Source organism: Cricetulus griseus, chromosome 2, assembly GCF_003668045.3.
Source record: "Cricetulus griseus strain 17A/GY chromosome 2, alternate assembly CriGri-PICRH-1.0, whole genome shotgun sequence".
Lineage (NCBI taxonomy): Eukaryota > Metazoa > Chordata > Mammalia > Rodentia > Cricetidae > Cricetulus > Cricetulus griseus.
Window position 1 is genome coordinate 391,790,954 of NC_048595.1, and position 13,933 is coordinate 391,804,886.

Sequence of the window (13,933 nt, forward strand, 5' to 3'; positions counted from 1 at the left end):
AAATAAAGACAGTAGGAATAATTCACAGATTTAAGAACATGTAGCCAGGAAGTGCAAAGAAAAATGATGATGTAAAAGCTGGAATGGCTGTGCGGTAAAGAGAGAACCAAACACACTGAAATGCTGGTGAGAAGGACACCGAGAAGCTGGATGCTGAGATTGAGGGGGCAGTGATTGTATCAAGTCTCCTCTGAAGACAGAAGGGGATGAGGTGTTGTTCTTAGATGGGTCCAAAGGGGTATCCATTCAGCTTATACTAGGAAGAAGGAAGAAAGGGTGGGGATCAAGTATGTGGATGATTGGGATAGAAGCAGGAGCCTGAGAGAGTTATTATCTATTTCTGTCTCATTGATAGAGAAGCTATCCACTGAGAGTGAGAGAATGGTCTGTCCCTGGGGGATGGTGAAGCTTTGAAATAATCTTTGTGGGAAAGGAAGTAAACTGAGACAGGATATACAATACCATTACCAACCTTAGGGCAGAACTAGCCAGGGTGAATATCAAAGTGTGTGAACCACAACTGAGATTTGTGTTGTTGTTGTTGTTGTTGTTGCTGCTGCTAGTGAATGCTGTATTCATTAAATGCTAACCCTCATAGCATCCTTGCAACCTAGAGGCAACAGAAAGGTCTGCTTTCCCTGCCAAGGAATCCAGGTTATGTTAAGAATTTCCTCAAATGGCTGGGTGGTGGTGGCACACGCCTTTAATCCCAGCACTCGGGAGGCAGAGGCAGGTGGATCTCTGTGAGTTCGAGGCCAGTCTGATCTACAGAGCAAGCACCAGAATAGACTCCAAAGCTACACAGGGAAACTCTGTCTCAGGGTGGGGTGGGGGATGGGGGGGGGAAGAAGGTACTCAAATGTCATTTACAAGTTAGTGACAGTAAATCTGGACTGGAATCTCCCATGACTATCCATGGTTACTCCATAGTCTGGTCCTCTCTTTAAGTTCAGTCCACTAACTCCTGGACAGAGCCCCCTGTTGCAGAGAACTCCAAAATCACACCCCTTTGTTCCTTTAGCTATTCTCCGTCAGTTTAAATTTGATTCTCATTGTCAGGCTGACAGGAAGTCCATGTTCCCCCATAGTCATGTCCCTGACCTTTTTGCCATGGGGATTCCATCTGTCTCGACTCCTGCACTTTTTGTATGTGTTTATTTGTGAGCGCTTAATCACTGCCTTGACTGAATCCAACTTGCTTGAAATTAAGAGACAGAAGGGTTCGTTTGAATCATTGCCTTATTATGTTGAATTTGAAAATTCATCAAGTGTAGGAACACTCTTTCCAAGAAGACATGTATTTATTTTTTAAATACTAAAAACTGGTTTAACAAACATATATTTGTTTGTCATAAAACAAGGATTTCAGCCCTAACAACATCAAAATTACTATATATTTGGAGTTATTAAATTAATGAAAACATTAGATTAGTACTTTTCTTTAACAATATGGAAACATTCTAATTCCCACTGGCTCATTTAGATATAAATCATTGACTCAACAGCATTGCTAAATTTGGCAATTTTAATCAAATTTGTATAACATTTGGGAGTTAAGGCTGCCCACCAAATCAGTATGCATAGATAGCAATTGAGCTGTGTTCCCATTTTACCACATTTCTGTCTGAGGTATGAACATGTACTTTCATCCTCCATAAGAAAGGGCAATTATTTGGAGTGCAGTAATATAGAATTAAGGTGGTTTTGCGTTTAGTGGAAGAATGAATATATTCTTATGTATTATTAAAATGCTAGTGGTCTATTTTTATATCGCACCAATGAATAAGAGATAGAATTTAGACTCATCATGCCCTTGTCTGCCTCATTAAAGGCCACTCCAGTCTCCCAACTGTCCCTCTACCAAAACACAGAGAACTCCTTTGCTGTGGAGTAGTTATTGGCCTAATCAAGCTTGTGCCCTCTCTGTCACACAACTCAAATCTCTTGCTCTTCTCTGCAGCATTCATTTCATTTATATCTGCTACCCTGGATCCAGTTCGTGTCACTCAAAACTTGTTCCTAGTTCTATTTGTGACATAAACACTGAAACTTGACACTGACTCTAATATGACACATCAACCATCTTGTCTTTTGTCACCTCACAACAAATCCCACTATAGCCTCAGGATCAGTTTATTTGTGCAACCTGTAGTCACTTTGAGCTTCATTATTTTCCTGTCATTGGCCATGCCCCAGCCAACCGACCCTCATCCTTAACCCCTTTTTATTAACAGATGTCCTGAGGAATGTAATGACCATACTATATGTTAAATTTCTTTTTTGAAAACAGACGAATAAAGTGAGGAATAGAATTGTAAAGGGGATATTACATTTCCAGCAACCAACTGTTAATTACCCTTAAGCACGTTGAAAAAAAAAAAACCGTTTGTAGCACATGTGACTTGGGATTCTTTGAAAGGAAGATAAAACTGGCATTTATAATTTAATATCTCTGCAGACCGAATCTTCAACTTAATAGCACTGCAAAAAGTCTTTTCCTATAAGTTAATTTTTAAAATTATTAGTCATATGTGCCTTACATGTCACTTCAAATGGATTCTATTCTGGGAAAAGGTTTTTTTCTCTCTAGTAATTTGCATTTCTATAATGAAAAGAAACAATGAATGACTCTTTATATAATACACCTGCAACTGATTTCTTAAAAATGAATTGTAAAATTCTAGCCAGACTTGTTCTCTCTGATTTTAGTAAACAAAAATATGCATAGGTAATTACCAAGTATTTTAACTTCTACTAATTTACACATGCACACACATATGCAAAAATGAATCCCTGAGGTTACAGTTAAAGATTTGTCATAGAATTCACAAAAACGAACAAATTATATATTCTCCCTAACTAATAATTAGAATATTATTTAGACCAAAAGGAAGTTTGACACAGTAACGTGGCTATAGAAACAATCTGTAGTAAGTTACTGAAAAGGTAATGATCTTAGTAATATTGGCTTCAAATATGAGATAATATTATCTAAACTCTAAGAAGAATATCTTCTCAACTTCCCATTAGTGATATAGCATCTCAGTTCCAAAAATAAGATGTTGCACTATTTCAGTGGCATTAGAATTAATAAGAACACATGAATACATAAGTTCAATGACAAGCTTTAACCAAGAACTTATTTTCCTGGAAGACATTTTTCTAAAATTAGTTATGGTTAACTTTCTTCTCTAACAACCTCATGAGCAAATTCTCCTTTGTCTAATCCACAAACAGGATGAGACATACCAAGTGCCCCACACAAGCTCCTAACTAGCAGGAGTAAGAACAAGTCTTGAACAGCAGCATTAGAACAGAATCCATTTGTCAAAGATGGCAAGATGTTAATTTTCTGCATAAACTTGTGGTGTGCATTTAGCTACTAAATACTCAAATTTCTTCTGATATATTCCTCAGCTATAAGGAAAATTGAAATCATGAAATTCAAAGATAAATGGTTTGAGTTGGAAAAAAAAATCATGGAGAGGGAGGTAACTCAGAACCAGAAAGACAAATACCACATGTTCTCTCTCACATTTGTATTCTAGTCTGGATCTTCTCTTCTGTGTGTTTTTCATTTTCCTCATCATTATATTGTGATTCCCATCACAGAGCATTCAATGTAGCCCCAGGAGCCCCTGCAGCCCTCATGTGCTAATACAGAAGCCTTCCTTCACCTTTGCATAGAACTGAAGTCCCCCAAGAAAATCAAATGATGGAAACAGACACTGGGAGTAGGAATCAGAATAAAATAAAGCCACATTCATTTTCTGTGTACAACTTAAACCAATGACTCTCGACTGATGGAAATTTAGCCCCTCAGGGAAAATGTGTGAAGTCTGGACACATTTCTGCATATCACAGAGGGGATTGCATGCCACCAGAGGTGCTACTGATTTCCAGGGCTAGAGACCAGATTGGCTGCTAAACACCCAACAGTCACAGAGCAAACCTACCTACCACAAAGAATTTTCCAGACCAAAATGTCAATAGTTCAAGTGAAACACCTGGTTTGAAGTGAAACCATTCTGCTATAAAAGTTGAGTAATTCATCTTCCTAGGCAGAGCAAATCAACTGAAGACTCAGAAATGATGATTTTGTTTTCAACATCCATCCTTAGAAGGATATAGATATATAACTCACCCAGAATAGCTGGTTTCAATCTTTCATATGCATTAGGATCATTTGGGAAACCTGAGAAAATGCTAAGCCTCAGGGCTAACCCCTTTAAGGAGAATAAAGGCTGTGTTCAGGAATGTATGTGCCTCTGTTGACAGGGTAATCAGTGATTCCCACACAGGTTGAGCCCCACTCTTAGCAAACAAGGTTAGAAACCAAACTGTATAGTGATGCTGATGAGAATAAACAGTGTGGATGCTAACAGTCCTCTTTGGTTTAGCAGATGGATGGAAAGAGCTGGAGAGCTACCTATTTGTTAAGGTGATAAATCAATGTATCCAATGCTTTAAAGACATGTTTTTCAATTTTTGTGTGCTTAAGGGAAATCACCTGGAGATCTTGTTACTATGCAGATTTTTATCCAGGAGTCAGAGAGAAAGTACAGCATCCCAGGTTTCTAATGAGCACCCCAGACGATGCCTTACATCCCTAGTCCTTGGACCCTGTATTGACTACCTAGTACCAAAGTTTGTTTTTTAAACAAAACTGCCAGGAACATAAAAACAGGAGTACTTTTTAATGTGGCACTGAATCAACTCTTACAATTCTCATTTTCAACAGCAGATGTAAAATGGGTATATGTCATAAACGTTACCTCTCCTAGAAAATTGCCTCCATGAAACAGAAGCTCATGACTGTATGACTAATAGGTACTCTATGCCTAGTGATAGTTTCCCAATGAAAGACTACATTTCCTAGCTTCCCTTGTGGACTACAGAAGTCATTTCCACCCTTATTAGCAGCTGCATCCCATTTGCCTCTGTAGGCATTTTGGCAGTCCTCACATATGGGTGAGAAAGAAGCTCCCTGGCCATGAAAAAATGTGGTCCAGCCTAAGGTCACACCAGGCCTTTTCTTCATTCTCCCTCCCATCACTCTAGCCCTGCCATTTAATAATCTAATGCCTAGCATATAATATGCTCTTAAGAATTACTTAGAATAAATGGATGCTAAACAAAGCTTCTCCATCTTAAGCCCAATGAGATAAGCCAACCATAAAACAAATTCTACAAGCTTGTAGACCTGCCACAGTGAGAACAAAGTGCTCTGTGTAACAGCTAATCACTATTGATAACCAAAGTCCTCAATTTTCTCTATGTAGCATCTGGAGCAATCATGAGCTCCAGTGAGATCAAATCTGCATATTTAGTGAGCAGTGCATGCCTAGGGGTAGATATTGCCTAGCTGGAGAGTCACATGCTATGACACACTGGTTCAAAGGGTATATTTGCTTCATGTTTCTTCTACTGGCTTAAAGAAACCACGCATAAGGAGAAATTCAGAAAAATCTTTATCTTTAACAAGTTTGAGTTTAAAATATGTTTTCATTTCTTTTAGAGGAGAGAAATGTGCTTTAAAGTTACAAACAAAAAAAAACCTCATTTTCTTCAGATATTAATTTGTTAATACAGGTTGAGTTTATGAATGAATGGAGATGGCTTTTGAGGCAGAGAAAACTGCATGTGACGGGAAGTAGATGAGGAACAAGTCAAGAAAAGGTGCTGAGAAGTTCAAGTTTAGTTATTTTCATAACTTCCACAATGAACTCAAGTTCCCAGGGAAAAGATAAGCCTATGTTAAAGGTTCTACAAGGTTGATTATGGGACTCTCACATAGTTGGAATACTGCAGATCAAGGACCACATGGGCTAGTGTATTCCCTTTAACAGCTACTCGTTGCCCACTTCTATGTTTGACCTAACATCCTTTTGACCATAAGATAAAGACTCTTGAAATGTATTAACTTAGAAGCCCTCTCCTTTCCCTCCCTGATATGCGCAGACCTCTTCCAAGCCGATGAAGGCTGAGCAAAGGGATGCTTCCCCTGTCTGTCTCCTGTCCTTGGGGAGATAGTTCTAAGACAAGCTCTTTGGAATCTCTGGCTTTGAACTCAGATTACATCTGCAGTATTGGTAGCTCCCCTAGGCTGGTAGTTTACCAGCTGTAGACCTTGGGACTTGTCCACTTCCACAGCTTCACCAGTTAATCCCTCAGAAGAAATCACGCTGCTTCCGTGTATATGTAAAATCTAGACTGCACAGCATCCTTGAACTTTTGTTTTTAAAAGAAACATTATTCTAACAAACCATAGAGAGTGCATCACTAGCTATAGCTTTGAAAGCTGCCATATCTGTTAGGAGTCCCTAATTAATCCCATAGGGCTTAAGTTCTCTGGGTCATTCATCCCAGCTGTATTAGCAGGCCTCTCATTAGTTCCAGCAAGGACTCTTGGGCTTCCTTTGCCATCAAAGAATTCTGCTCATTCTGTATTTTTCCTTCCTATAGGAAACTCCTCAGGGCCCTCACTCTGTGTATTCTTAAAGGAATCAACTCAGTTGCCCCTACATTCTATAGTTAATTATATGCTGGTATTGCCTGAGTCAGGAATTCATACCTAAGAGAGTTAGCTGTGAGATGACAAGGAGCTGAGAAACAGGAGATAAAGGAAGGAGGAAGGAAGGGATGGGGAAGGAAGAGAGGAGGGAGGAAGGAAGGGGAGGAAGAAAGAGAGGGGGAAGAAGAACAGGAGAGGAAGAGACAAGGGAAGGGGAGGAAGCAAGGGAGAGGGAGGAAGAAAGAGAGAGGAAAGGAGGAAGAAGGAACAGAGAAAGGAGGGAAGGAATGAATTGAGAGAAAGAAAAGATAGAAGAGAAGAAAGGGACGTCACATGGACCAAACTTATAGCTCTAATTCCAAGGAGCTGTTTTACTGCAAAACTGCAAACTTATTACTACTTTTAAATTTAAAAAATTAACCTAACTACATTATAGTATCTTTACAAAGAAAAATACATGATTCTTCTTTCTGAAAAACTGAATTAGGTAAGGTACCTAATAAGTAAATTAAAAGTGGTAAAAGAGAAAAACCAGGAGAGATCGAGGACAGTGCAGGGGGCATGAATCTGGACCTTGAATTAACTGATTGCTATCTGGGTAAAGGATTCGGAGCAAGTCATTTGGGGCAAGTCCCAGGCTCTTCAGTTTTCTCGACTATAGAACAGACTGTAACAATAAGGTGTAGAGATCACTTCAGAAGATGGGGTGGGAAGACCAAAAGCCAGAAGTGGTAACAAAGAAACAGTGTCTCTGGACATAAAAGGGCAGCTGCTTACATGATCTCATGGTGGTTGTGACTACATGCACAAGATCTGTAAAAGATCAAGCTAGAAAATCCAAGCATGGACAGGGGAAGTGAGCACAAAATTCCATCCCAGCTGAGGAGTTATTTATTGGCAGTTGATAGCTGCTGGGAGAGGGAGAAAGCCAATTATCTTTAAGAGTCTGGCCCTTTATTAGTAGACCACAATGATCCAGTGGGAGGACACACATCTGAGAAGACATGGGCAGCACAAATTGGACTTGATTGTTTAAAATAAGTATTTTGTTATTGTCATTATTATTAATTACAATTATTATTTACAATAACAGATGCCCCCTTCACACATACACATAAACAAAAACAAACAAAACAGACATTAGGATGTTAAAGACTGAACTCAACACATCCAAAAAACAGCTTCTTAATTATAACCCAGATGGACAGATATGGCTGCAATTTCCAGGACCTACAACACTGAAAAGAAACTTACTGGATGAGTTCTTGAGACACTGAGCCAGAACTCCAACATAGCTATCACAGGTGAAAATGAAGAGCTGGTCAAAGCATCAGGAGGTTCAACAATTTCCAATTGAGAATGAAAACTGACGTAGCAGAGAACCATTCTAAAAGTACAACCCTCAGCTGAATTTTGGGTAACTTTTAGAGATCATGTATGAACTGATAAGAGATGAAATGAAAGGAAGAGGACTTAAAAGCATAGTAAGAACTCACAGGGAACAAGCAATAGCGACTGGGTAAAGATAAACATATAATTTCAAAATGGGGAAAACGTGAAGAAAGAGTTCAAAAGAGACTAAAATACCAACATATTTTCAAGTATTTTAGTTCTTTTATATATAAAAGCTGGACAAGCTGTGAGGTCATAAAAATCCTAATTTTATCCCATTAGTGTTACGTCCTGATGTGGTTTGGTTGTTTTTCAACTTGACAGCCAATACAAGTTTCTGGGTAAAGGAATCTCAGTTGAGAAAATACCTCCATCGTATTGATCTATAGGCAAGTGATTAATGTGGGCAGGATCAGCCCACCAAGGTGATACCACCCCTGGGCTGGTAGCTCTGAGTTGAGTAAGGAAAGCTGAGCAAGCCATGGAGGGCAAGATGTAAGTAGAGTTCCTCCCTGGTCTCTGTTTTCTGTTTCAGTTCCTGTTTCAGTTCTGTTCCTGTTTCAATTCTGTTTCTGTTTCAGTTGCTGCCTTGGCCTCTGTCAATGGACTGCAACCTGGGACATGAAAGCCAAATAAATCCTTGTCTTTTCAAGTTGGTTTTTGTCATAGTGTTTTATTATAGCAGTAGAACCCCAACTAATTTACTGTAAAACTCAAAGAAAAACAAGGAGGGAAGTAATTTAAAAGAACAAGAGCAAAGGATTGGATGCAACCTCCTTTAGGTCTCTTCCTTTCCCGTCTTTCTTCTTGATACCCATGTCTTCTGTAGCATGCTCCTAAGAGCTACAAACTGGCTCTACCATCAACTATGTCACAAAATCAGGGATGCTCGTGTCTCCAGGCTCACCTGTCAGTTTCAATGCCTTTCAGTCTTTCTGGACTTGTCTTGATATCTTGGGAGCTGATGCACCTTGATAGTATCTGCCAGAATTTCACATGTTGAAAATCCATGCTCTAAACTCACATGTTAATGGTGCTAGGTGGTGGGACCTAGAGGTGTCACCAGGACTTTTAGTAGTGACTGTATAAAGATTGGAATGGAGTGAGCATGTTTGCTCTGTCTCACCAAGTACACCCTTGGCCATATCATGATGCAGGAGGAAGACCTTCACTGGATGTGAGCAGGTATCATTGCTCTAGGTACTTCACAGGTCTCAGAAGTACAATGCAAATACACCTTTGTTGTTTGTAAAGTAAATTCTGCTGTAGCCACAGAAAATATACCAAGAAGCACCCAGCATTTGTTTGGAGTCCACTTTTCCTTTGGGTTCTATTGCAAGGTCTGCTCTTCTTTTTCCTCCTTCATTTTATCCATGACGATCCTTTCATTTTATTTTTCAAGAAAGTGTTCCAATATTCCCCAAAATTTTCTAAGTGATTCCTTCTATGGGATCGAGTCATTTATGTACTTGAGAATCTAATTTTATATCCAGCCTTAACTGAATGCCACATACACACACATTTAAACAACCATAAACAGAACAAACCCAATATAATTTTCCCAACCTGTCTCTTAAGTGAGCTACATGGAAATTCATCTATTTCTTGGCTAGAAACTGGACAATCAACTTCCATGCCACCCTTCATCATCTTCTATCACCAGGTAATCATCAGAACCAGGTAGTTTTACTTCATGGATGTTCTTACAGTATCTACCTGTTCACCACCATTTTATTGGTGTTTGTTTCCCAGCATGCTTTCTTACCCAGATATGCCTCACAGCTGAAGTGAGTTACCTAAAAAAAACACAGGTGGTCATGACCTTTGTGCCTCAATGAAACACTGTTAATGTTTGAATATTAACTGTCTCTCATATGTCCAAATGTTGGGACACTGTCTTTGGCAACTGTCACTGGGGAGGTTGTAGAACCTTTGGGATGGGGAATCTAGATGCAGGAAGCAGGTCACCTATAGGAGAGAAGCTGAAGGTCCTATCGTGGCCTGATTCTTGTCCTGTCTCTGCTACTTGGCTGCCTACACCATGTGGCTGCTGTCCCACACTCATGCTGGCCAACACTGAACTTTTCCTGTCACTCATCCTTCCTGCTCTCCATGGTGGGCTAGAGGGCTGTGAACCCCCACCAGAGCTTTAAATTGCTATTGTCAGGCATCACTGTCCTAAGTAGATGAATATGGCAACCTTTGACCCCCAATACTCTACCTCCTCTCTACCTCTCCCTGGGGCTGCCCTTCATCTCCTAAAGCGCTTCTTTCCACCAAGAAGCCTGGCTCTTCCACCAAAGAGACCCCTTATTTCCCTTCATTCCTTTTAAGGCTAGCTGGCCTCACTCACCCTTCAAACTTCAGAATTAAACTCTGAAAACAAAATTTTCCTAATTTCAACATGTATGTAGACCAGGCTCTTGGTGATATATTTCTCTTTCAAGGTGCTTGCCACATTTTGGTAAAATGTTATTTAGTAATAGATGTATTATCTTCCTTGCCTGAGAGAGTATTAGCCATGTGTGCCTCCACATACGGCCTCACACTCAGCACTAACCTTGGACAACAGAGGCATTCGATAAATGTGTGTGAGGTGCATAAATTAGTGCCAACATTTACTGATGCTTCAGGAGTGCTGAAAAGGCACACTGTAATCAAAATCAATAACCGCACTTACAGCTGTAGCATTAAAACAGCCACACAGATTTAGGAAGTAAAATGCATGTCACTTACAAACTATCCTTCACTTACTTTTAATGTAAAATCTATCTTCTTTACAGGGTCAAAACTCTAGAAAAACAGGAGCAGATAAGTATTATGTAACACTGCATCAAAATTTAAAATATGTATTGGCTCTCAAAAGTCAAAATAAGCAACACTGCCAGAATAAAAAGAGAAAACAGATTTGATAAGAATATTGCCAATGAGGGCTGGCAAGATGGCTTAGGCAGTAAAGGCCCTTATTTGTATGGCCCACACAGTAGAAGGAGAGAGCCAACTCCTGCAAGTTGCCCTTTAACCTCCATACGTGCACTGGAATGTATGTGCATATAAGCAACACACACACACACACACACACACACACACACACACACACACACACACAAATATTATCTCCATCGGCACCATGTTTGCTTACAGTGAAGGAGATCCTGGCTTTGATTCCCAGTACTCCATAAACCAAATGTTTTACCACAAGACTATACCTGTAAACTGAGTTTTGTTTGGTAGCAGCATTGAGTACCTGGAGTTCAAAGTCATCCTCAGCTATATAGGGAGTTCAAGGCCAGACTGGGAATATATGAGACCATGTCTCAGAATAACAACAACAACAAAAAAAATATTTCACTAACTAGACCAACATTGTATGACTAGCCAGAAGTATAAAAGGATTAGGAGCCCTCATGTATAAAAATTTCTACATCTCTACCACACCTTTCCATCATTTTAAGTTTTGAAGATATAATCTTCAAATGATCAAGAACACAAGGTTAGAAAGCATTTTCACCATGATATATTTAAGATGGAAACATCTATATATGTGTATACAAACTGGCAGGTGAACAAACACACCGTGTGCTCCCCCCATCGCCATCTCTGTCCCTTTTCTTAATTAGGCCACCCCCATCTTTACCCAGATTGCTACCATACCCTTTGCTGTTTTCTCTGTTAACAAACAGTTGATCCTTCACACTGCCCCCAGTTTGTCACCTGTCCCATATGTATACAAGCATATCTACTTGAAACCATAGCCTAAAGTTCTTGAAATACCCCACATGTGCTGGCCCTAGCTAATTCTCCAACAGAATCTCCCACGTTGCTTTTACCATTACATCATCCATTTTGTTTCTGGAGCATCTCAAGTTTGTTTCTACTTAGGACCTTCCCACATGCTCTTCCTCCTAGTTGGAAAGCACTATCCCAGGTCTTATCAGTGTGAGACCTGAAGCCCCCTCAAAAGCCGAGCATCCCACTGACATGAATCTCCTGTCATTTTTCAGCCCATCATCTGTTTCATCTCCTTCCCATTATTTTCTACCACTTGCAATTATCTTCTCCATGGTTACCAACTTACTCTGTTCTCCTACTAGCATGCACAGTTCCTGAGCATGAAAATTTGCTCATTTTGCTCACTGGCCCATTTATAGGCCCAGAACATGGAAAAGTGCTTGCTACATACTGAATGCTCATCCAATAGGTGTCATATAAATCAACACAGTTAACAAAAGAATCAGCTTTAAAAAAAAAAAGTCCAGATGATCAAGATTCGAGAAGACATGCATTTGCATCATGGGTTCATAAGCACATTAGTAAGTAATACAAGGAGAGCTCATTACACATGAGGGTACTTAGCTATTGTGATGAAAATACACACTTTTGCTAAGAAAATTCAACTCTATATTGAGTAAGAATAAGAACCACTAAGTAAAAAATCCATCTCTTATCTAAGACCTGACAAAATGAGGAACTTCAAATAAATTTGCATTATAAATGTGGGAGGAGAGCCATGAATTCTCCATTCTGCAGAAATGGAAGAATCCCTTTAGGGCTGAATAAGAAGCACTGAAAGAAAAACCTTTATCCTAAGGCAGCTTTAAAATGAACGCTAATGCTCACACAGCGAAAACCTGCCCAATTCTAAGGGAACCAGTACAAGGTGGTTTCCCCAGGGCTAACCAGTTCTCATAGGAATAAACAGAGGTAGTTAATATCACACACTTTCTGCCTTCAGTGACCTGTGGTGTGAGACTGATAGCTGCAGAGATAAGACTGGAACCCTCTAAGTCCTCCAATTACCCAGTGCCACTGAATCAGTGCTCTCATTCCATCATATAGTTAATGAGAACAATTTAAATGTGTGCCCCAGGGAAGTGTAAATTCCAGTGTCTCGGGGACTTTGGAGTTTACAGGAACACAGCTGGAGCCAAATAAACTATATGCCCCACTCTCTGTATTTGTATTGTGTCTATGAGATAACAAACTACCTTGGATGTTAGTCAATTTTTTTTTCAAATAAGCAAGACATAATTTTCTCTATTGGATCTATTTACTAAGTACCATACATAGTGCATGCAGATAACCACTGAGGTTACATAGAGCAGCAAACAAGAATAGCAGTAGACACTTTATCTTCCTGTTAATTGACTGCCTTTGTTACACAACAGAGTCTGGAAAAGTCTAACTATAATTCTAACTGCAAGCCACAGTAATCATGTCAATATGTGAGCTACCTGAATATCTAATTATGAAAAGGAGAAGGCAATTTCACAGTGGAGACATTGTTCTAATTCAAGAAACAGCCATATTAGCTTATTAGCAGATAGCTGAAAATTTTTAATTTGAAAGATAATTATTTTTAGCTGATTAATATGCTTCAAATTAAACTCACTGCTTTTAATGGGCCCATCAACTTGACAACCTGGGAAATTAATAAATTTTACATGCAGTAATCCCAGTAAATTTATCCAGCCAAGCCACACATCATTATAAGGATTACCTTCACAGTAGGCATTGTCCTCCCGAAGAGCCCTGAACCCATCCCTGCAGCTGCACACAGCCCTGTCATTCAGGTTCCTGCAGACAGAGTTCTCCATACAGGTATGCTTCTCTGAACAAAAGTCATAACCTAGAAGAGAAACACGTTCCCATAAATGAAACTAGGACAAGACAAACTGCTCTGGAGTTTCCTTTAATATTTTTTCTTTTTTATTGAAAATAGTGTTTTTTCATACAAAGTATTCTGATCATGGTTCCCCCATCCTCCCAGATATTCCCACCTTTCCATCCATCCAGCTCCATGCCTTCCTTCTCTCCCCCTTTAGAAATTAAACAACAGGCAAAAAAAAAAAAAGCAAACAACCCAGAACTTTAAAAAGGAAGAAAGACAGAAAGAAAGTCATTTTGAAGCTATGTTCTCTAAATTACTAGGTTTATGATTTGACAGTTTCATACGTACATATGTATTACATATTCTTATTGCCCTACCTATTTATCGTCTACCCTCTTTTATCTCTACCATCCCCA

General features: G+C 39.4%; 1 protein-coding gene across 1 annotated transcript in view; it reads right to left on the bottom strand.

The window, feature by feature from the left end:
• Nucleotides 1-13,933, bottom strand: part of Nell2 (neural EGFL like 2) — a 285,232-nt gene that overhangs the window by 131,195 nt on the left and 140,104 nt on the right. Inside the window, exon 12 of the mRNA XM_035439207.1 lies at nt 13,407-13,535. Coding sequence (XP_035295098.1) covers nt 13,407-13,535 — 129 coding nt within the window. The remainder of the gene's footprint in view (nt 1-13,406; nt 13,536-13,933) is intronic.